This window comes from Manis pentadactyla, chromosome 1 (genome assembly GCF_030020395.1).
Source record: "Manis pentadactyla isolate mManPen7 chromosome 1, mManPen7.hap1, whole genome shotgun sequence".
In the NCBI taxonomy this organism is placed as follows: Eukaryota; Metazoa; Chordata; class Mammalia; order Pholidota; family Manidae; genus Manis; species Manis pentadactyla.
Genome location: NC_080019.1, coordinates 76,115,377 through 76,140,577, shown reverse-complemented (window position 1 = coordinate 76,140,577; position 25,201 = coordinate 76,115,377). Strand labels below are relative to the sequence as shown.

General features: G+C 40.4%; 1 protein-coding gene across 3 annotated transcripts in view; it reads left to right on the top strand.

Moving 5' to 3' along the window:
- SLC9A9 (solute carrier family 9 member A9) overlaps nucleotides 1–25,201 on the top strand; it is a 527,348-nt gene that overhangs the window by 230,171 nt on the left and 271,976 nt on the right. For all 3 annotated transcript variants that reach the window (XM_036904299.2, XM_057498899.1, XM_057498900.1), the window contains exons 7-8: nucleotides 12,184–12,322; nucleotides 15,224–15,329. In XM_036904299.2, the coding sequence (XP_036760194.2) occupies nucleotides 12,184–12,322; nucleotides 15,224–15,329 (245 nt within the window). The remainder of the gene's footprint in view (nucleotides 1–12,183; nucleotides 12,323–15,223; nucleotides 15,330–25,201) is intronic.

Genomic DNA, 25,201 nt, shown 5'->3' with positions numbered 1-25,201 from the left:
TGAGGAATCTCTCAATTCTTACAGGTTGTATTGGTTTGAGATTCAAATATACCTTAAAGTCCACATTCCTATCCCAGATAAAGCAGGTTCCTGAAGATCTAATATCAGAGATGACTCTTCTGTGGAACTTTGTATTTTGCAATATCCACTTTATAACAACTGCTAGACATATATAATGCAATTTTTAAATGTGTGGAAGCAAAACCGTCTTTGGTAAGATTTGTTGGTCTGCAGTTCCCATGCTTCAAAAACAAATTTGAAATCTGGAGGGATGAGGCAACTGCCTTGGTAAAATATTTTAGTTTAAGAAGATGTGCTTTGCCACTAAAAAGATAACCTTGAACTCAAAAGAGAATTATCTGCAACTTTAAAAAGATAGATGCAGATTCTTAATTTAAGTTGCAATTTGGGGCCCAGATGCTCACTTAATTGCTAATAAATGGAAGAGCAGGAGAGGGTCTGGGGCAATGAATTTATTAGTGCAAAAATTTTCTGGGAGTTAGCATGTCACCAGGTGAAACTCTGTCAGGCTGTCTCACGAAACTGTTTATAATAGGAGTGGGGTTTGTCTAATGTAGGAATGAAAAGCACCCAGATTAGGAAGGCAGCCCACTGTCTCCGAAAAGTCCTTTAGCCCAGCCAGAGGAAACTAGCTTTTCATTCAGTTACTCATCTCTGTCCTTAGCATACAGCATTTGTAAAACACTACAGGCCCCAATACAAGCAAGTACCTATTTGCGATTCTTTATCTCAAAGCAGCATGCAGCGCGCTGTGAAATGGTGATCACCATGAAAACAAACTCCATTGGTTTCATGATTTTTCCTTGATTGTTCCTCATCAGCAATTTCACACAACTTCATTAAACACCCTCTGTTCATGAACATTTTTTGCTTCAGGTATAACAAATCCTTTTAAGTGGTATGTTGTCTTGCCAATGGGTTTTGGCCCCGGGCAAGTTCGCTATGGATTCAATGAGACCAAAGAAATGACAGCAAAATGTTATTTGGGGTGAAAGGGTTTATTACCCGGCTTGTTCTCCCAGCGGGAGGTTGAGCACTAGGCCGAGCTCTCTATATAGCGCAACAATAGCTTATTGCCTAAAGGTGTGGAAGCGGCAGCCCAGCAACAGGCCAGTTACATCATCAGGTGGTTTAAGTTCAGTGAGGATCCTGGCCATAGGAACCCCAACTTCCCCACACATGTCTACCTTGGTGTCCCCTTCTCCAGCAAGGCTGGTAGAAGTTCAGCTCTGTTGGATTTTCAAGACAACTGTGGATCTTTTGTGCTTAGCTATTATTAACAATTTACATGCATCTCTTTGTTTGATACTATCTCAGCAGCTTCTGCCTCATTAAGGAAAAGATGAATTTGGTATTTAATCTAGCTCTAAATTTATTGCTCATTCCACCCCAGAAGATTCTTATAATGTTCTGACACATTAATTGGAATTCCTAAATGCCTCCATATTCTTAGAAGTAGAGCTCAGTTTTTATTGATTTATTTTGAACAAATGGTGAAAGATATAGTAAACAGCTAACATTTATGGAATGCTTTCTAGATTTCAGGTAGAAGCACTGTATACCTATTAACACAGTTAATCCTCACTCTAAAAAGGAGAAACAATTGCTATCCTCACCATTTTTCAGATAAAGACATTAAGACACAGATAACTCATTACTATAAAGAGACAGTAGTCACCATGAGTGAACAGCTGCATAGGTTGACAGGCCTGAGTTGGTGTTGGTATAAATTCCAAGAGCCCTAAGATGTAGTTTCATATTAAACCCGTTCAGTGTGGAGGAGGGGGTCTCCATGAAGAAATCATGGCCTATAAGCAGCACTAGGTTGTCAGGAAAATTCCTACAGAAATGGATATATTAATGAATGCATTTTTATTTTCTTACAAATCAGTACTAGAAGTCCTAAAATCTTAAATTTCCAGGAGCGGCCTTTTCCTTGATCCTTTAAAGGTGAAATGTTTGTTGGATTATTTATCTGTGAGCACACTCAGGTGAGAGATCCAGCTGTTCTCTCTTTCCAGCCTGCATTATGCACAGGCTTTAAATCAGAGACTCATGAGTTCTGCCTCTTTGTTTACTAGTGAGTTACCTTGGGCAAACAATTTGCTTTCCCTGAGTCTGTTTATCTCTAAAATGCAACGTTCTTCATTAGATTGTTAGAAGGATTGAATGAAGTGAAATATATAATATCCCTTCATCTTGCTAAGGCAGTTTCCTCATCTGTGAAATGGAACTCATAATAGCACCTACTTCAGGGGGTCAGTGTGAGTGTTAAATGAAATGATGTTTATAAAAACACTTAACATAGTACTTGACACAGTACATGTTCCATAGCAATGAATACACCAAATATTAAGTATTTCCAGTGCCCACTAATGTCAGAACATCTGTCCCTCTTCTCCATTTCAACCTTGGGAATTAATAGTTGGTCTTGCTTGCACCTGTTAATGATTATATTTTAACTTTAACCAGATTTCCATCTTTAGTGGCTATTAACCTATTTTTCTATATCTTTTTATATCTATTATGACTAAAAGTTTCACATATCACAGCAGTCTATGGACCTAAATTTTCATTAGTGAGGATTAAAGGAACTGAAAAGTTAGAGAAAGGGGGGAAATTCCCCTTTGAAAATGAGAATTAGTATCTCTCTTTTAAATAGGCTCACAGCAGTGGGAGTCTAAGTCCTGTTTCTGTTTCAGGGAAGAAAACAAAATAAGAAGTGCATTTGAAAGTTACTTTTATCTCTAAGTCTATCTCGAGTTCACTTTCCTCTCAAATCAGATATAAGAGAAAATTTCTCCAAGCCCACAGACTAATTCAATTCTGACAAGACTTTTCAGGCTAAAATGCAAAGTAATGGAAGATCCCTTTTCAAAGGAAATGTACATATAATTCATAACAAACCTACTTAAACTCTTCCCTTTTAACCAATTTTAAACTCAAAGCTCTCTTTGTCACCTTAAATTTGGAACTTAATGGACCAGAGCAAATTAGGAATCTGTCCAAGGCTTTATTCTGTGCTGAAGTTTGTAATTGTTCTTGATGTCTTTATCAACCCAGCTCCAAATCTTTGGTGCCTTTATTGCATCCCTGCTGAAGTACTGCTCCTTCTCCATGGAGTGCTCAGCTCTTAACAAAGGCAGATTTTGGGTCAACACAGAAAGCCAAGAATCCTACATCCCTCTCCTGCTAATCCTGGAGGAAGTTGGAAAATAGATGGGGAGTCAGTGACTCTTGGGGTGAGAGTTTCCTTGAGGCCACATTATCCAACTGTGTACTGCATGAATTTCTCTACAGCACTCTGGCAAGTAACTCATTCTATGCTTAAGTATCTCCAGCAACAGAGAACTCATTACCCTTTTATAGAACCTATCCCATTTTCCATCAGATCTAAGAATTTGGAAATTTTGAAATAGAATGTGGAGCTGAAATATTTCTCCATAGGCTGTTTTATTTGAGGACTTTATCTTGCCTGCTGGAAACACAAAGAATGAGGCCAGGCCTTCCTCTGTGTGATACCTTTCAAATGCTGTTTCTGTTCAACACATTTATCCTTTAAACCCTCCTTCCTTCCATCTTCCTCCTCGGGACCATACTCCTTCTCCTGTGGCCTGTGGATTGACAGGTCTCATAAATGGTGACATCCAGAGTGATGAAGAGAGGCTTGGTCGGTTCCAGTCACTGGGGAGCACGACGGGACCACTGGGGAGCTGGTCTGCTGTCCAGCTTCTACTGTTATGAACATGGCCTTCATCTGGAACAATCTATGCCATGGCTCTCCTCTACTCCAAACCCTCCAGTAGCTGCCCTTTCACCCCTAGAAGAAAACCCTAAGTCCTAAAAATGGCCTGAAAACATTCTCAAGACCTGGCCCCAGCCCCATCTCTGGCCCTGTCTGTCACTACTCTCCCCTTGCTCATGTCCCTCCCACCACACTGCCTCCTTGTGGCCTCTCAGACCCACCGAGCAAGTTCTGCTTCAGGGACTAGAAAGCTCTCCCCACTTCTATTCATTCACCACTTAATAATCTTTCTCAGAGAAGTCTTTCCTGACCACCCTAATGAAAACAGCACCCCCCTCACTCTCTATCCCATCTTCTTATGCTGCTTTATTTTTATTTTCAGTCTCTGTCATGAAGTCATATTTATTTGCTTAGCTATGTATTATGCTGTCTTCTCCACTGGAATGTAAGGAACATAAATTCAGAAGCTCTGTTGTGTTCCCTGCTGTATCGTTAGTACCTAGGACAATGTCTGTACATAGCAAGTAGTCAATAGATATTTGTTGATGAAATGAATCAGTTAATTCAATCTCAGATTGAATTATTCTGGAGGCAACCATGATACATAGAATTACCCTTGTCTTTTTCTTTTGTGCCAGACATCAAAATGACAAAATGATTAATTTGTCAATGATTTGGAAAGTCACTCTTTGGTATGAATTTGGATTCTTAGGGAGCAGTTATTCAGTGGTCCTCCAGAAGCTTGAAAGAGTTCATTAATGCACCTCCCCACAGCTCCCCACCCTGCAGAGTGGTTGGCCCTCTGGGAAGGTGAAACTCTATGGTTCCAACTCAAGCTCAGTGAATTTCTGGCCAGAACCTCTTATTATTAAGAGGCAGCTCTTCTAACCTCCCAGGGTGCCTGGAATGCCCCCAGTTCCTGAAGTCATTATGTTTTACAGCAGGTTCTCTTGACAGAGCTTCATTAGCCTTTGGCAGAACATAAGCCAGAATAATGGGCAGGCAGATGCCAGAATGCATTCCAATGTGTACACACAATTCTTGGCCCCATAAAAATCAATTCCTTATTCATAATTAAGCAACTTCTTGAGAAAGGGCAGGTTAGTACTGTTATTAAAAGATAAATTATACATAAAGAACCACTTGTTTTCTTTTTTAAGGGATACAACATTTTAAACACAAAATAGTGCTGTAATTAGTTTTTCTTCTACTTCTTTTCTTACCTGTGACACTCAGGGCCAACCAAACAGCAGCTTTTACAAATTTTCATCACCCCTTTTTGTTGAAAGTCTCCATAAAGTGCATCCTTTAGAACAGAATGGTGAAGCAACTCTAGGCGAGGAGAAAAGAAGCTAGAAGCATCCAACATACTTTAGGTCACAAGATGTGCAACCCTGTGGGCTTTTTCCTGTTTTCCAGATTGGGTTTAGAGAGCAGAGCTGAAACCAGAAGTTGCTGAATGTCTCCATACTACAAGAACAGTAGGCCTCCCAGCAGTTAGGACCACACACCTCCCAGCTGGCTTTATCGGCTACAGAATCAGCCTCATTTCCTCCAAACTCCCTACCCCATCTCTTTTGCCTCAAATCAGTACATGAAAGGGATGGGAAAGGAAGGGGCTCATCCTTGGAAAGAGTGCAGCACTGGAGGTGTGCAGCTGTTAGCCTCACATGGAAGTGATTCCTCTCCCCTAGGTCCACTGACATCACCCAAATAGCCTGGGGCCACCTGCAGAAAGAGAGAGCTTGCAGGTCACTCCCCAGGGGCTTAAACTGCAGAGGGGCAGAGGCTCTTTCAAAGCAGTGAGGGAAGGGAGCTCTCTATGTGTCCTCTTGCGGTGGCAGTGCACGAGAACACAGGGTCTGGCCTGAGATTTCTGAAAGGAGATAGCTGGAGCCGTCTGTATCAGGACCTGGAGGCTCCTGGTTCGGTGTGTTGGGAGAGTAGGCAAGGTGAGCCCAGCCAGCACAGGGCACCGTAGCCCAATACAGGGGATTGGAGGTCAAAACAGGGCTGAGAGCCACCAAGCTTCCCAAATGGCCCCTGACCCAAACTACAGATAAGGGCTAGGAATGTATATAGCTGGCACAGCACGTGGAAGGTTGAACAGCCCTTCGAAGGTGATTCTCAGCAAAATGGAGATGCTACCATGTTAGCAGAGGCCTCTAAGCCAGAGACCAAACAGGAGCAAGAGTGAGGCTGGAAACCCACCAGGCTGCCCGCTACGGACAAGCAGCAGACTACCTAAGATGGACAGCCCAGCTCCCTGCCCTCCTCTGTGCCTCCAGCACCAGGGAGCTCTGGTGCCCAGGAGAGAGGCGGAGGAGCACCTCTGGCTGGACATCCTGCCCACTGCTCTAGAATGTTCTGCAAGGTGAAGAATCCTGCTATAAAGATTTAGGTTTCAAGTTGGACTGCACTAAGTTTTAATAAGTGAAAGGAACTGCATAATGGAATTTCACCAAGACAGCATTAACGGAACTACATATCCAGCACAAAGAGGGATTCGATACAGTACAGTTGGAAGAAGTGATTGGAAAAAATAAACCATTTCATATATATATATATATATATATATATATATATATACACATATATCCAAACTAGTCAAGAACTCTTTAATAAACTGGTGCCAGTAGGTAGCAATTTTTTTCCTAGGGATTAAAGATTTAGCAGAGAAAATGGAAGGTCCTTTCATATACCTTTGCCTATAGTAGTCATTTTCTTGTTTTTTTTCTTTAATGATTGTTTCTTAGAAATTCTGAAAAATACAATGTACTTGCTTAATACTTTACTTTTTAGAGTTTTGAAGTAGCACTGATATCATGTTAATAACGGAATTGAGACTGGACTGGGGGCAGGTAGTCTCAGACACACATGGCTGTGAGTGGACTGCGGGAGTTGGGAGGACCAGTCGGAGGCATCGTTATGAAAGACTAGCTGTCTGGGACCTTGATGTTGTCGTGAGTTTCTGTGAGTAACTACTAGGCAAAATATTTTAGCAATAGCAGTGAAGAATAGTAAGAATAGACAGGTATTGGAAACTGGGTGATTTGGGGAAAGGCTATAAGAATCAGAAGAGAAATAGCCCAGCAGTGTTCAAAATTGGCTGGTGGTCAGAGTCACGGAGGAGACAGCACTGGCAGCAGTGATGATGGGGCCGTTTATACAGTACTTGCCCGATGTTATCTCACTTTCACTCTCAGAATAACTGCAATACCTTCTCCTCTTCTCGTCTTACTTTTCGTCTCTCCTTCTGCTGCTCCCTCTTCATCACAACCATTTATTGAGCTTCTGTGCCACACACCATTCCATGCAAAACAATTTGAAAGATCAAATGATCTCTGGTGCCCAGACATCCTAGACCAGGGACCAGTGAGTCAGAGTGTGGGGGAGACAGGTAGTGACCTCCCAGTTCTATTGCGGTTGAGATGCTGACTGGACATCTAGTTTGAGATCCTTCTTTTAGAACTAAACCAAGCTCTCATTTCAAAAAGGAGAGAAAGGGAGAGAGGAGGAGGAGCAAAGAGGGATGGGTTATTTGAAGGAGGATGATTTACTTAAGAAATGATTAATCTAGTTCTTACTATAGGCCAAGCACCATTCCAAGTACTTCATAAACTTTAAATCATTGAATTCTCATAGCAACCTTATGTGATAGTTACTATTACTGAGGTGCATATAGTTTAAGTGACATGCTCCAGGTCACACAGCCGGTGAGTGGCAAAACTGAGATTTGCACCCAGATCTCAGATTCAGCTTCTATGCTCTTAAAACCACCTAAGCTGCCAGGCAGTTTCCTTAAGGAGCATCATAAGGATGAAATAATGGGTTGCTGAGAACCACTGGAGTTGTCATTGTCTCTGTGAATCTTTAATGATATAGTTAGCAATATGATCCTTATTCAGGTTAGTTTCATCAAAGGAATGTAGGATATTTTAACCATTTCAAAATATTTTAATAAAAGGTGCTGCACAGATTTATTTCTGAGAATGGAGACAACACACTGTCCTCAAACTGGTTTTTGCTGAATAATCTGTTCCTGAACAGAATGAATCAATAACCTGGACTTATTTCCAGTTTGTGAGATGAATATTTAAACACCACTATGTATTTCTGGCCTTGTTACTTTCAAGGATATTCGTTCCACCCAATTCAAATAATCTTTTACAGAAGCCTAGGTAGGGATTGTAGGTCCATCTTCACTAACTTGTGCTATAAACAATGCCTCTTCAGAGTGGTTTCCCAAAGATCAAGCACTACACAGGTTAGCAGAAAGTCTAATTCATCTTCTCTCCCTCTCTCCTTTCCAATATTTGCATCCACTAATGGTTCAAGCATCTCCCTCAGCGTAGCGAAGGAGGTATTTCCTTTCTAAGTCCAAAGGGCTGAACTGCTAGAACATGATATTCCTTCCTCTCTTGGGTTGAAGTTGGAAAACTCTACACATGCTACCCAACCCTTGTTTGTTTCAGAAAAACATACTTTGCAGCTGCTTCTCTGCAAGCCAGAGGCTTAGGGCTGCAGCTGAATACCAGAGCCTTTACCAGGCATTAGAGCCCAGAGGAACGGCTTCCTGAGATCCTGGCAGTCAGGAGAGGTGCAACCTCCCTGGGCCATTGGGCTCCTGCTTTCTTTGCCTTACTCCTCACCAGAAGCCAGAGGGCTCCGCATGCATAATATCCCCCACTAAACACGGGGAGCTGCAGCTGAAGCTTAGTTTCCTGTTCTTGTGCTGGCACAGATCTCAGCCCAGACTACTGAGGACTCTCCTTTCCTCTTTGATCGACCGAGACAAGAGCTCCGTGTTAAACATGACAACTTTTAGCCTCACTTCTATGGCTCTTTCTTCCCTGGAGATGCTTCCATACCCATGCAAAAGTGAGGAGTTCCTCTGCAGCAACCTGGAACCTTTGTGTGCCAGGACGGGAACCACATCCCCTCCCTGTGTGGTTGGAAGCAAGGCCTGGTTCAGCCACAGCGTTTGGCTCCCTGTCACTGTGAGGCTTGTGGGAGTTCTTAGCAGAATGATGATGGTGATTGTGATGATATTCAACATTTACTGACTATTTTTGAATTTTTCATGCACACAATCAGCACTCAATGAATGGCCCTGCAAGGCACAAGATAAATACACAGTCTTTAAATGTACCCCCAGATCCTCACACACAGAAATGATGATTCAATTCAAGAGACCACTAGTTTTTGCAAGACTCCTTCCTTCTTGCATTTCTTCTTTCTTTTCTACTTTCCAGTCATCTTGCCTTCATTCTATTAGTCTGCTATGTGATGAGCACCAGGCTGTGCCCTGGGCATACAAGGAGGAAGAAGACCAGGCCAGGCCCAGTAATGCTCACCTCTTAGGAGCAGAAGCCAGGCAGGAAAGCAGAGTCCCATGAGAAGCCCTGAGTCTCGCCTGCAGGTGGGATGGGAAAAGGGTGCCTTTGCCCCACACAATGCACTCTGCTCTCTCCTTGCATGCGAGAAGGTGCTGCCCATGGTCCATCCAGGCAGGAAATTAAAGGTCCTGGTACCTGAACTACGACTGCCCCTGTAGTCAGAGCAGCATTCACTCAACTATCCTGGTGTGGGTTCGTGTCTTCCTACCAATAAGATCTTAAGGAAGTAACAAGAAATCTACATTTTGAACTTAATAGCTGTATGATCTTCAGTTCTTTGACCCTTCTTTCCTTTATTTTATTGAAAAAAGAAAGAAAGAAAAGGTGAGATAACAATATGAAATGTTTTAGGATCAAATAAAGTTAAAATGCAGCATAAGAGACCTAAATATTATGGCATAATGTGAGGGCTTTTGTATATTCCTAACATGGAACTTAAAGTTCTGAGTGATGCCACCCACCCACCTCTACACCTCCACAGGCGCCCCCCACACATGTGCCCTGCATTCCAGGCATAACTATGCAGTTCTCACAACTCACCTGCCTGCTTGCCTTTGCTAACTCCTCCCGCTGCCTGGAATACCCTTTCCCCAACACCATCTGTTGCCATAACCTCTATTCTAAAATAGTGCCCTTTCCTCATTTGCACCATTAAATGTTGTATACCTCTCACAAACTCACACTAAGCACCATGACTAGAGATAGTTGTCATCTACATCTTAGGCCTATCTAGATACACTGTGCATATGTTCAATAAAATGTTTGTTAACTCAGATTCTGCCTCTCTTTTCTCTGCTCTTCCCTACCTTCTCCCAACACCCTGAACCTAATGCATCACCTGGCACATAGCAGATACTGAGTGCATATGTCCTAGAGATCTTTTGGGCTGGCAGATACAATAGGCAAGTCTTTGTAGGTTGAAGGGAATTAAGCTTTTCCCTTCAGTTAAGTCAGATGCCACAGGAAAGGGCATGAGGTTTGCCTGCACCTGGTTGGATGGGGATCAGGGTCTAGGAAGAGAACATTTTTTCAAAATGCAGACTGCTAACCAGTAGGGTTATCCAGATGATTTTAGGGGACACACTGATGAACTTTTTTTCAAATTTAATAATTACATATCTCACATGTATTAAGAAGAAATAAAACGAGCACATCAAACTTACAATTTCATTAACATTCTTTAATAAAAGCTCTTGCATTTAAATGAAAATGAATTGATTAAAAGAAAAACATTACATAAATAATGTTACAGGATGTGGCTAAATGATGTGATGATGCTGCTCCACCTACTAGGACAGAGGAAACCCTTCCAGGAGTGCGGGAGCAGAGATGGGCATGGAGAAGCGCCTGTCTGAGTGGTCACATCTACCGGTAGCCTCAGGAATTAACAGAATTATTTACAAAGCTCTGTTACTGTGCAAAGACCTTTGTTTGAAAGGCAGAATGTAAAAGGAATGTTTTCTCGTAACTATTGTTTCTTCTTTGGAATGGAGAAATGAGCTAGTGAATGTCAGCTCCCACATCAAGCTCTGCAGCCTTGGGCACCAAGTTTCATAACTGCCATGGGGTTTTACCCCCTTTCCCACCACCGCCAGATACAAACCCAAATATGGGTTTGCTTTCCCTTTTGTTCTGCCAAGCACAACACTTTATAAAAAGAAAACACTTCAAAGGCAATCCTTTTCTCGCATACATTTCAGGAATCCACTTGAGATCCACATTCATCTTCCTTATCCAATTATCATCAAAGCAGAAGTGTTTGGCCTACTTTAGGGGTTTAAAAATATCCAGGGAAAAACTAAGAACATTTAAAACTACCTTTCTTATGCCACACATCTTCCTGTAGAAGAATTGGAATCCACTCCCCCAGCTCTCTCTTAACTAGTCTCTAGATACAGAGTCAAGTCTGCGAGTTAACTTGCTCTAATCATCCAAGCCATAAAAGATTTAGTTACATCTCTGTAAAATCCAATCTCAAGTCAGTGTGTCTTGTGTACTTTTGTTCTTTAGACTGCTACAAAGTCCCTTTCAGAACCTCCTGTAAAACACTTTATTCTTCCTGATTAGTTTTAAAGACTTCATATTAAAATAAAAACTGCAAAAAAAGAAAAATTGAAATGTTACTTTTATTTCATTGGTCTCCCCAAACCCCTGGTTCTAGTACATCTGTTCCTTTTAGTGTTATAATACAGAGTTCATATTTACTAAAATAGGACACACTTTGTCCTTCATATTAACACACTGGGATTTGAGGCCCTGGTTAAAAAAAAAAAAAAAGTAGCAAGTATGATGTCCTCAAAAATATTTAAGTGCGCAGGCTGCCTATTGGTGGATTGATTTTTCTCTATAGAAATAAATCTGTTGGCAGCCACCAGAATTGGGGTATAAAAGATGGCCTCAGAAGCTGCTGCCATTTGTTTCGGTGGGAAAATGAGGGTTTTGTTTCTCCCCAGGGCTTAATCCTATGATGTTCTAAGCATCATCTAGGCTCTGTTTCTGAAGGGTTACGCTGGGGAGGAGGAATGCTTTGTGGTTTATTACAAGATCACAGCAGAATATTTTGTGCACGCTGTGATTTGTATTGCCCATTTGCGCACAGGCCATAAAAGTGCACTTTTTATCAGGAACATTTGTGAATATATAACAGCACTGAAGACATATGGCCACTAAATAATTCACAGTTATCTATCTCCTCAGCAGATTCCTTATACACCTACCATGTTTTAATGCCTAGTTTGCTCAGAAACAATATTCTTTACGACCCTTCCAATATAAAAATGTTTACTGACTGGCAGCAATATACGGATGCCATGGGATTGAGCTGTAAGGAAGGGAGAAGCTTTCTGCTTTCTCTGCCTCTCTCCCTTCCCATCTGTTTCCCCTGAACTCTTCCAACCAGCACCTAACCTTGTAGGAGAAGGTGCCCTTCCCAAAAATGGGAGCTGAATTCTGTCTTCTGGCATTTGGGCTATAAGATGGAAGTCACTGACTAACCTTCTTCCTCTTCTTTTTTTTCAGTTCTATATCCATTTACAGTCCCAAGGAGAATCCAAACGCATTTGATGCTGCAGCTTTCTTCCAGTCCGTGGGGAATTTCCTGGGGATCTTCGCCGGCTCATTTGCCATGGGGTCTGCATATGCTGTCGTCACGGCGCTAATATCCTTTGTGCTAGTGCAGAAAGCTGGGCACTGTTAGGAGCTGTCAGTGCCCCTGGAATGTTTCTGAGGATGGACAACCTCCAGGCCAGGAAAGGGCTATATATCTGGCTCAAGTGTGATATAGTGCCACTGGGGCCCTCTTAGTTCTGAATCATCCTTGAGTCATAGGTTGGTACCAGTGGCAGAGGGGCCCAGATTCTTTTCTTGTCCAAGGCCAGTTCTAGCACTACTGACACTGTCTGGTCCTAGGATATCAACAGTCTTAAAAATTGCTACTTAGGGAAACAGGCAGCCAAGCGCCATCAGGATTGGTTGTATTTGGGTCAAGAGGAAGAACTGAAGACCCAAGTTCAAGGAAAAGACAGGGATCAACTAGGGGTGATAAACTGAGTATTCTATTCTCTTCCCCCTTCTCAAGCTTATGTCAATCACTAGCTCATAGGATTGGCCAAGCCAAAGATCACTGTGGGTTTATGTAAGCACCCTTGGCTATTTTATGGGAGGGGACATGCAAACAGTGCAGAAATGACATGTTTGCCATATTTGGGTAATTGTGTCATCTCATTCCCTCTTTTGTAATTAGGTGGGTGGGAGGATGGATAGAGTGCCTAGAGAATTTAAGCCAGGAAATGAAGCTGATCTGGTGGGCAGTTCACTCAGAGCATTTATTTGTATGGGGCAAAATAAGTCAGAGTTAAGGAGAACCACCAGAAGGCCAATGTCAATTGGAGGGCTTCTGGAGGCCACAAAGAAAAGGAATAGCAAAGGATCAAGGACTAAAGACTTTGAGGAAAAGAGAAGGAAGAAGGAGGGTGTTAAGGGGTCAGTGCCTCAGCAAAGAAAATGAAATGTTGAGGTCTTTTTCCATGTGGACTGGCCCAGAGATTCACTGAGCAGCTGCTCAAAAGCTAGGTTCTACTAAGAGTTTCTAAGATGACTCAGAAAATGGAAAAAACATGGACCCTGTCTTCAATTAGTGACAAGCTTGGAAAGACAAGCCCTCCAATAAAAATTGGATAGCAAGTGTGTGCCTAAGCCACAGCCAAGTGATTAGGACTTTAAAAATTCAAATGGGGATGAGTCTGTCATGTCTGGAATAGTCCAACAGAGTCTTGGCCAGCCTTATGATTCTGGAAGACAATTTGAAAAAGAGTATTTACATGCAGAGGGCTTGGGCTTGGGCTTGGCCAGAAAGGTAGGTAGGATATAGGCAAAAGGCATGTGATAAGTGATTTAGGAGAAGACCAATATTCATTAAGGTGTGGGGGCTGGTGCTGATGTGGTACAAGGCAGATGTGCCTGGGAGCATCAGAGGGTGTGGGCTGGTGAGCAATTGGAAGAGGAGTGGACACAGGTGGGTTGGAGTCAGATTGCACAGTACCTTGGAGTATTATTCAAAGGACTCTTAGCTACTTTCTGTAGTCTACAATTAGCTACTGAAGGTTTCTGCTTAGGATAGTGATGTACTGAAACTCCTGTGTTTAAACTATAAATGAAGAACTGGTACATAGGATGAATCCAAAGAGAGGATTAGAATCATGGGCAACTGTGATAGGGAACTGTGTTGCCAACATCAGGAAGGAGAACAATGTTTAGAAGAATCTACAACTGAGTGATTGGTTGGTTATAAGAGATAAAGAAGAGTTTATAAGATAAAGAAGAGGCCACTCCAAAGTTTTATCCTAGAAACCCTGAAGAATGTGACTCCACTAAGAATAAAGTAAGTTAGAAAAAGTAGGGCTGATTTCTGACAAAAATAATGATCAATAACCTACCTAGTACTTATGATATGCCAGGCGTCCTATTATTTAAGTGCTATGCCTCATTTACCTTTATAATAATATCACACAGATACTATTTTTATTAGACACTAATATACTTAATCTCACTTTACTCTCCACACTTGTGTAAGTAGGTTTATTCTTATTGACAATTCCATAGGATAGAAATAATGCTCAAAACATGTTGCTCAGGAATCACACAGCCAGTGACTAGCAGAGCCAAGACTCACACCGGGAATCTTCCACCCCAGGGCTCATGCTTCTTCTGCCTTATCCTGCTGCTTAATATCTCTTAATGTGGACTCGTCTTCAGGTTTTTTTCTAGAAGCATAAAAATGCAACACAACGTCTCTGAATTTGTCATGGCATTTTTTTTCCTAACTGTGGACACACAATTGCATTGTAACCCTGTCCCGTTGACCACATATTCTTTATCATCTCCCCATAACCCCTTCTCTGCATGACTTTGATCACTGTGCCTTTGCACTATTCGACGTTTGTAGGCTGCTGACCAAATGTCATCCTGGCCAAAATAAGCCTTTGCCTGCCAAAGGCTTCTTTCCTGACCTAGAAATAATACACATCTTCCTCCATCCTACTTATACCAAGAGGGCATGTAGTTTCCCTATCACCAAGCATAAATGCTCCTCCTGATCCTATTTCAGCCCCCATGAGAGAAGCGTCTTCCAGATGACCTGTCCACAAACTGGCACTCCCCAGGGAGCAGCGGCCTCCTCTGGTGCTGACATACTAGCATCTCACCCAGATGCGCTTTTGCTTTGTGTTCCCAGATCTGCTACAGTCTCCTGAGGGCACACCCCAAGGTCGAAGGCCAAATTCAAGAGGCCCAAGTCACTGTTAGCTGACATATCCTCTTAGTAAGACATCTTTTTCATCTGCACACAAGTTTGCATTTTTACTAGAGTGCAAGGCCCCAGTGAAGCATGGAACTCGTGCTGGCCCTCAGTGTCATCCCAATGAGAGGCAGCACTTCCTAATCAGCTCTGAAAATCACTGTTATTACTCTAAAACCATCACCACTAGATTCGTTTTCCTCAGCCAAGAAGGAGATGTATCCGTACCAGCCATTGCTGTTTCCCTTAACGTGTCTTTGTCACTTGACCAAATTTACCAAATTGTGCGAATTCCCTCTGCTGGAAACAGGCCTGTTTTTCCTCCTGTCTTGGAGCGCCTTCCTGTCCGCTGAGGCTGCTGGCCTAACAGGTCAGTACTTCACTCTGCACAGCAAACTGGAAGTGTGAAGCCCTGTGCGCCCCCAGATGTACCCCTCCCTGGCACAGCAGGAGGTGAAATGGAGTCCTTCTTCTTTAGAGTTGTGTCAGAATAAGTGTCTCCTGGGTACCCTGCAGAGAAAATAATAATTATTCACCCATTTTGTACATAACAGCTTAATGGACCATCTCCAAAATGCCATTTCTTCTCCCCTTGCTGGTTGAGGGGGTGTGGGGTGGGGTTATGTTGAAATCTACAAATGACTGATTTATAGCAATGATGGATGACTTTACAAGTGAAGTCTCTACTCAGAGTGTGAAGGGAAGCCCACCAGCTTTGAGGAAAAGTGTGGTGCTTTCCATTGACTGTTAACAGCAAGTGCTCATACCAGTGTTTACAATTGTTGCATACAGAAAAGAGCTCTAGGGCAGGCCAGAAAACACAGAGCTAACGTGTGGCTCTACAGTTTAACGTCTCTTACCATAGAAAGTCCACATAGAGAATGCTCTGAGGTGGAACAGTTGATACACAAAGGGGCAGTCCCTAAGGTCCCGAAGGCCAAAGACCCTGTGAACTGGATCCCACAATTAGATTACCTTCCTGCTGCAGTGAGGGTTTGCGCTTGGATCACTGCAACGATTGGGTGCTTTTCTGTGTAGAACCACTGTGCCTCCAAGCAAAATGTCATAGCTATTTTTCTCCTTTGATCTGGTTTCCTGCTTCTCCCAGGTTTCAGTCCTGGATCTCTTGCTTCTCACTACATCTTAATTGACATTCAGGCGGTGAGAACCCCTGAAGTGTTAACTCGTAACAAGGTATGCCTCCCTGGGCATTTGCATTTTATTAGGTGGTACTTTACCTCTAAATAATAGTAAAAGTTGACATATAACAAAGTTGTACTGTGAGCCATGTGCTGGTGAATTGCCTTTCATGGATGTTCTTTCTAATTTACAGAAAGACTTGAATGAGGGTCTATACCCACTTGACTCAGACAACCGTAAATGATGGAGCTGGGGTTTAAAACTAAGAGATTTGACTCTAGAGCCTGGGCTCTCAAGCCCCACACATTGTTCCCTAGAATGAAGCTCAGTCCATGAATATCGAGCAGGCCCCTAAGATCAGGAAGATACCTGGGGCCCCAAGAGCCTGCTTGCTCCTGGGCTGGTTTGGCCCTCCTGCAAAAACCATAGCAAACCTTTTTCTGTAATGATAAACTGTTGCTCTGGGCAGCTGACCCAACTTGTTGCAGAGCCACAGAGGCCAAGCTACTCCCACAGGGCTGGAGGGGATGTGTTGCTGACTTATAAAGCCACCCTGCCTGTTCTTATAATACTATAATCAAGACAACATTACCTGAGTCCACCCTACTGGACCCATATATCCAAATCATTACAACACAACGTCCATTATATTAGTACCTTCCCTTGTTATTAGGAAGGTTGCTGAACAGCTTATGCATTGCAGAAAAAAAAGAACACCAGTGTTCCCTAAATGAATTAATGAAGGTAAACAGTTTACCTGTCATTCAAAAAATTTTCATTCCCTTTCCTTCATATTCTATGCCCTTTTCAGCACTTAATGTTTTATAAAATGATTTAAGTATTGTTAACAGTAAGAATACATATTTGGCATTTTTTAGTCTTCTGCTGAACATTGTAATAAACACACACACATGCACCACACACACCCCAATGCCTAAGAATTGTTCTTCCCTGTGTTGAAAATTGTCTACCTCCTGGTTCATTTCAGCAAGATCTTGTTTTATTAACTACTTTCAAGGTTATGATCCATATATAAATTGCTAGTTTATCTGTAACTTGCTCATCTGCAACCCTTTCAACCTGATATCCTCATTGGATGCCATGACGACCCACTCTAAGGAGCCAGCCTCATGGGATGGACGAATGCAGGTGTGGCCTCAGTAGCTTAAAGACCCAAATATCCGTGGCCACATCGAGGGGCACAGCTCACTCCAGAGCGGCACTCCAGATTAAGCAATGTGCCTAATAGGGATTTGATACAAACCAAACCTAGGTGTGAGTATTTTCTACTGCCAAAGACCAAGCCTGCTTTGTCCAAATTACTTATGTGTTTTTTTATTATTTAATCCTTGCCTATTTCCAAATTGGATTTGAGACAACTCATAACATGAGCCATGTATATTATGGAACCATTTACCTGAGGGTAAATACTCAAGTGCTTTGGGGTAGAGTTTTTCTGCAAAATTAGATAGCTATTTGTTGCTATACTTTGGCAATAAACATAGCTCTGAGTTTTCCAGCAGCCAAAGCCAAAAGGGAGACATGATGAGTTATGTAGGAGTAATAGAGCATTATAGAAGGAGGACATACTTATTTAAAAAAATGGGCAAACATTTTTTCTGGTACTAAAATTTTAGGGGAATTTATCACATGCATCCTTCTGTACAGGCCTGTGAGTACCATAATGGACAATGTATTTAATAATAGTTTTAAGGATGATGGAGATCCATTCTTCATGTAGTCCTTTCTCATATCGACCTTCGATAAAATCTGAGGTGCAACATCAAGTTATAATTCTCTAAGGGTATATTATGTAATGATGAAGTACTTCTAGTCCAAATCCACAAGTAAACTGAGATAATCCAAAGCTAAAATTTAGACAGTGTTTTAAAAAGTACTTAATAAATGAACATAGGACAATGACTACAGTGAATTAAATGGAATGAGCTAGTAAACAGTTTATGAGTCATGCTAGAGGTAACCAGCAACCACGGGGCCTTTTATGTTTTTACAACACATCATGCAGGTCCTAGGGATGAAGTGTACAGACAGCGGTTTCTTAGCAGAATCCCCCAGCACTGACGCTGCAGAGTGGGTGCTCAATGATGCCCACCGAGTGAGCAGGCCTCTAGGCCTCTCCCCTGCTCTACTTCTTTAACTGGTTCCATGATTTGGGTTCCCACATAAGATTTCATTTGAAAAAAGGATTTCTGTGGCTTTAAACAAAGTATGACTGTTTTTAAAGACAAATTTTTTATTCTTTTCTTACTACCAAAGTAATACATACATTGTAGAAGAATTAGAAAATGTAGATACGCAGAAGGAAATGAAATTAGACTTACCTGTATTCTTACTGCCTACTGATAACTCTTAGTAATATTTGTCTGAGTCCATCTATTTATATGCATATACATACACTTACTTTAATGTATACATGCATACATGTATGTATTTATACTTTTTTATTTGTAAGTAACTTGCTTTTTCACTCAAAGATTTATTTTTAAGTAACTTGCATTTTCACTCAAAAATTTATAGTGGATGTTTTTCATGACATTGAATATTCTGTTATTTTTTAATGGCTGCCTAGATGATATCATATCAACTTGGCATAATATATTCTACCAAACTTCTAATTGTTTATGGTTTTCAATATTATTAGTATGATTGCAATGCTAATCATTATAATCGTTATGGACTGATGTATGGATTTCTGTTTATATAACTGCCTAGAAATAACCTTGCTGGGTTAATAGGTAAGCTAAAATTTTAATCTGTTGGAAAAATTCATCCAAATTATCCTTCAGAAAATTTGTATCCCTTTATATTTCCACTAACAATGTAAGAGAGAGCTCATTCATGCACATCTTCACCACCCTAAAGTTTATTCATGCTGCTAATTTGGATAATGAAGTTCCATTTCATTCTGATTTACATGTATTCTATTTTGCTGAGGAAAGCATTTTAATTACATATCATTGGCAATCTGTATTTCTCCTCTGGTGAACTACCTATTTTATGCCCTTTGTCCTTTTTTCCTACTGCAATGCTTATCTTTGTCACATTGAATTAAACTTTTGACTGCCATGTTGGCTAAAAATATTCTCCAATTTTTTTTCCCTTTTAATATCTAATTGTTGTTTTCACATAAGGGAAAGGGCTGGTATAGGCATTCTCAAGTATTATGTGGTTAATTTTATCTCCTCCTTAGAAAGCCCAAGATTTTATTTTTATTTTTGCTTGGAAAGCATAGGTGTAAGTTAATGGTAATGTATACTTTCTTTTAATAGGTGTCTGGTTTTATTTTTGCATTGGAATCCAACTGGAATGTGTTTTGATATGAAATGACAGATATAGTAGGGATTTAATTTTCTTCCTAGATCATTTTCCACTTGTCCTAAACACCTTTCAACCTTATGTTATGAATTTATAAGTTAGTGTCCATGTAGGTACATATATGTGTATATATGTTCTGAGTTTTCTATTGTTCCACTGAGCTTTTGATCTTCACTGTTCTCATCATTTCAGCTTGATGGTTCATTTTAATATCTAGTAGATCAATCCCTTTTTCAAGAGCTTCTTTGCTCTACTCACATTTTTATTATTCCAGATGGCCCTGAAAATAACTTGTTAGGTTTCATGCCAGAAATAACTTTGGAATTATGATTTGTACTGCATTACATTTTTAGATTAATTTGAGGAAAAATGGTGTTTTTACAATGTTGAGTCTTCCCACCCAGGAATATGTTATGTCTCTCCATTTATTCAAGTCATCTTTTATGGCCCTTAGTAAACTTTTATAGTTTTCTTCATATCAGATCTACGAATTTCTTGTTAAGCACTTTTTAAGCTATTCTATTTTTTGGGTTACTGTGGTGAATGGAAACTTCTTATGGCTCTAACTAGCTTTTGTTTGTTTACGTGCACCTAGACTTAACTATGCTATTTGATTTACTCTCTGCAGTTCTGAAATATAGAACTAGAGCTGATGTGCAGAACTAGGGTTGAGGACCAGAAGTTATTTAGGTTTTCAGGTCCATGAGGCTTGTATCTGCACCAGCAGTAGGACAGAGCATCCTGGGCACTTAATATTTTTAAAGCAGTGGGATGAATGATTTTAGCTCAACAAAAGGAAAAGAATTTCCAACATCTGAATAATAGATTGTTTTATAAGGTAGTGAGTGCCCTGTGCCTGATAGTATTCTTACAGATTCTATATATCCACTGGGTGGGATATGCCAGAGCAGATTCATACATCAACTAAAGGCTATATCATTAAATTGCATTAATCTGCTATTTCATTTCCCTAACTATTAAGTTAAATAGACATATACACCTCAGGAAACAAGCCTAGTCAAAAGGAATATGTGGATACATTGGTTTGAACTGCCCAGCACCCATTCTCAATTGCATCCTGATGTTACTTAGGAACTACTGCTCCTCTATCAGCTACCATCTTGTAATCAAGTTATCTCCCTAACAAAGGAGAATAGGGAGGACATCTGATGCTAGGTCAACCAGATACTCTTTCCCTGGGACGTGACCATTGAGGAGGGAGATGGAAGAATGTATGGCTGTCAGCATCTCTTCCTTCCAATGGCAAAGCCCTATTGAAGCCCTGTATTTCTGCCACAGATCCCTGGAGCTACCTTTGTGACTTGTTTGTGACAGATCAGAAGGGAAGAGAGGCTGGGATACTTGGGACCATCTCGTGCCAGATGCATACTGGTAGACAAAAAAAAAAATCAAGTTTTTAAAGACAGTTTGCACAGTGTTCCTTATCATTTTTGATTCAGCTTCTTCTAAGCTTCATTCTGAACACTTCAGTGTGAGGGGGGCTTGCTCATTACATCTTTTGCTTTCACTTTCAGTTGTTACTAATTTGATGATGATCATTTGATTTATTTTCATCATCTTTACTTCAAGGGCCACATTTGCAGCCGCCTCATCTCAGTCTCTTGGAAATTGCACCTGCAGATGTTCAGTAGTCATATAGAAGAACTTAGCTTTATGAAACAAGTGGCTTTTAGACATGCAAATGAAGGTTGACATTTCTATTACCCAGAAGTCTAATTCTCTGCTATTGAAAAATACAAGTGCATTTTGAGAAAACTTTTATTTGGGAAGACTGGGCAGAATGTCAAATATAAGCAACAAGTTTTCTAAAGTCTGAGTATGTACATAGAAATGGACTTTAGGGGGTCGTCACAAGCAGGAAGAGCATAGAAGGAAGAGAATGTCTGTGGATGTGTCTTCCTTGCTTACAAAGTGCCTGTGCTTGTCTTTGGTATGTGGTTCTTATACTCGCTTGCTGGGGGATTGGAATAAGCCATCCTACTAAGTGGCATATCAATTTTCTTTACTGAGATAAAAGGATTTTATTATTTTTGTAATGGAAGGGTATTGTACATGAAGAGAAGAATGTGGCTTTTGAGTAAATACATGACCCCAAGGTATTCTCTGTGTGAGGTACCTGGTATACATGAATACCTAGTTTCTGATCAGGTAAAATTTTTCTAATACAGAGGCTATTTTCTAAAAGCCATTAGGTCACTGAGTCATTATTTTAAATTGAATATTGAAAATAACTTAGCAGTGTTATTTATAGCATATTCTCTAATGGAATTGAATCCTGTCATTGGAGCTGCTTTTTGGTTTGTAAAGATAACCAAAAAGCACAGCTGGGCAGGTTGTTTGAAAATTCACTTTTATAATCTGTTTCCCAGCTGAGACTCGGGGGGTCAGGTTTTTGCCAGAAGCAAATTTTCAGGAACTGTCATTAAACATCCAAAGAGTAAGAGTCCTAATGGCAACATTGACACCATGTCTAATGATTTCTCTGCTTCCAGGCACTGCTGTAATAAAGGCAGCTTCCATTTTTAGATTCCTGAGGCATATTTTATGTCCACTGGAGGCAGAAAAGGAAGAGGGAAGCCATTGGCATACATCACTTTCTCGTATAAAAAGTTAAATAGTATAGTCCACTATTTTCAGCTTAGAATAACTTCTTTCTAAAAAAAAATAAATATGTAAAACTCCAAAAGAAAAAATAGCCATGCTTACTAAGTACTGCTGTTGGGCTTTGTAGTCTGATTAGAGAAAGTAAAAGACTCTGAAAAAAAATTTTTTAATACAGAAGGGTAAAAACAAGTGATGCTCTGGCCCATTCACCAAGGAAATGACCACCCTGTCTGAAAGAAGCACTCAGCTCACACAAGCATCAGGCACAACATCACACAGTTAATTCATCTCAAGGCCATCCTCCAGGCATGCTCTCCTGTTGTTCTCAAATGACAAGGGCCTAGTTATATTGTCATGATAAGGAAAAGCTTACACAGGGCAGCTCAGGGCCTGCTTGTCAGGTCAGTTCTTGAAAAGCTTTTGTAGAGTAAGTAATCAAGAAAAGAAAAACTTGGAGATGTCTTTCTTTTTTTTACAACAGAAAAGGAAGAAAGATTTCCAAATGAAATGGCTATTACTGGACATGTGGAGACTTTGATCTTAGTAAGTTGGTTCATACTCCCATCTCCATTGTCTCAGCAAGGCACACATTTTTTTCAAAAGTCTGAAACTCTGAAGAAGGCTTTTTGCTTAGAGGTGAATGTATTCCTTTTGGCTTGCCACTGACGCATTGCATGACTAAATGGGAAATATATTTCTAGATCTTAGTAAATAAAACAAATCACCAGGAGGGAACTTAGTTTGAGTTGTTTCTTAAAATAAATCTGGTCAGTTTCAGCTTCTAAGTGCATGTCATTAGCCAACATCTCTTAGCTTAAAACTATTCTTGCTTTCGTACTGGCAGGATCGTTTAACCAACATACCGCCAACAAATGAGGTACATTGCATGTTTTCAAGCCAAAAATAAAACCTGGAAGCTTAAAATATTAGGCATTTAAGCTGTAGTAATAAGCATCCAAAGTTCTCATGGGGATTAGTTAACAAACACACTGAACCAGGGACAAACATGCAATGATGCCATCTCAATAAACACAGGTGTAAAGTACAGCTCCTCGCATAATAACTCATTAACTCACACCTGCACTTTCTTGAACTGAATAGCTCATCATTTCAATATTCAAACAACCTTGCACATATGACTTGCCTAGTGGACAAATTTAACCCTGCTTTTTTTACTGTAAATGTTTTCAGTCATTATTTAACATCTACTCATGGTGCCAGGAAGCACAGGAAAAAGAGAAGGTTCTTCGTTCTTAAGAACCCGTATTCTATACAGGCATGTAGAAAATTGTCAAAAGGTAGATGGTACAAATATATAACATAGGTAAAGGAGAAAGATAATTCCCTGGTCCCTATATCTACTGAATCAATAGGGAATATAAGTGAAATACAAAAAGTGGTTCATTCAAAAATCTGGATTCTGCAGTGTGGAAACTCCACATGGGAAATACAGTGGCAATTGGACATGGACATCTGGGATGAGGTTTCTGAGTAGAGATTTAGGTGACATTGGTGTAAAAGTGCTAGCGGACTCCAAGTAAATGAAAACTGAAAAGAAGGGGTAAGCCTGACAAACACCAACACTTGAGGTGGAATGTCAGGGATCTAAGTGCTAAAGGATTTTTCTTCTCCTCCAGACCTTAATTTGCCTAAATACTCACAACTGCATCATGAAGATTTTTGTTTTAAGTGGAAATTTATAAACACTACAACATAGACATGAACTAAATCTTAAATTCGAGCCTACACTCTGCATTGGAGAAACCAGAAATAAGGACGCATAGTCATGCTGTTTTCTGTATTGATGTTCTTACATTCCACAGACTCATGATTAACCTGCCAACTGTGGTGCTGCCAAGTATGGCGAGCTAGACAGTGATCACACTCTTTGGAAACTTGGAATCTTTCACATTCCCTGAAGCAGCTTTCCCTTTCATTAACTCTTTGACTTCTCAGTTCCAGATCCACATTCAGTGGTGGTGGTGGGAAACCCGTCAGCAATGTCTTTCTACTAGATAAAAAAATTGAAGTGTGGCATGAAAAAATAACCCATCAACCTTTAAACCCCTTAGTGTGCCTTCTGAGAACAAGACACATTTTTTTCTTTCTCACTTTTTTTCTGTGTTGATAATATAATCAATACTTCCTGTCCAAAAAGGCAATATTCTCTGGTCTTAGAAACCCCTCAAGTCTGCATTTAATGTCAAAGAAAATCATGTGCTATGTGACAGACATTTGTTTTTCAGCTTCCATATCTAAAGGCTTTATCAACTTTTAATGAGAAAAGAACTACTAAATAGTGTTATCAGTAATAGAGACTGTAAGTGACAATAGTCTTGAATAGGAAAATTTAAATATTAGAAGAAAATGGACCCTGACACTAATAAATCCAGATAAGCATCTATTTGTATGTAAGCATCAAAAATTAATTTTTCCTGCATTCTCTTTTCAAAGCAGATAAATATTTCTTGAAATAAAAACTAATTCCTTTAACAGACCTGCATTTGAGCACCTGATGTTTGCAGGGTACTATTACAGGGTTGGAGGCAATACAAAGAGTGAGGTTATAGACCCAGCCTGTGAGGAGACCTAGGTCAAGAGAGAGACACCAGGTAATCTAGTTGACAGGAAGTTACTGTGAAGCTGTAGGACACTATGTAATTCTTCGACTCCATATATGTAGACCTTGAAGCAAATGTAAAAGCTGAACCATTCAGATCACAGATATTAAGATTAGAAGGTGCTTCAAAGTCAGTATTTGTCAGTTTCTTGACCTTTATTAGCAACAAATAAGAAAAAATAACTGTATCATATACCTATCTGTGCATAAGCATCGTTTTTTTACCCACAAGGATACTTACATACTTCAGTGTACACAAAAATTCTCATTAAAATTACGAAGTTCTTACATTTGCTTCCACCCTTCAGTGGGCTTTCTTGTGTACCCCAAGTTACAGAATACTAATGCTGACCATCTTCTTTAATTATTTGAGAGGAAAACAATGGACTATGCAATGAATTTAAATAGTACAAGTCATCCAATTAGTTAAGTGAATGAACTATGAACAAATAGATCCCAGGTCTCCTGATGCCCAGTGCGGTGCATTTCTTTTCTTTTTAAATTTATAACCACCCATTGAA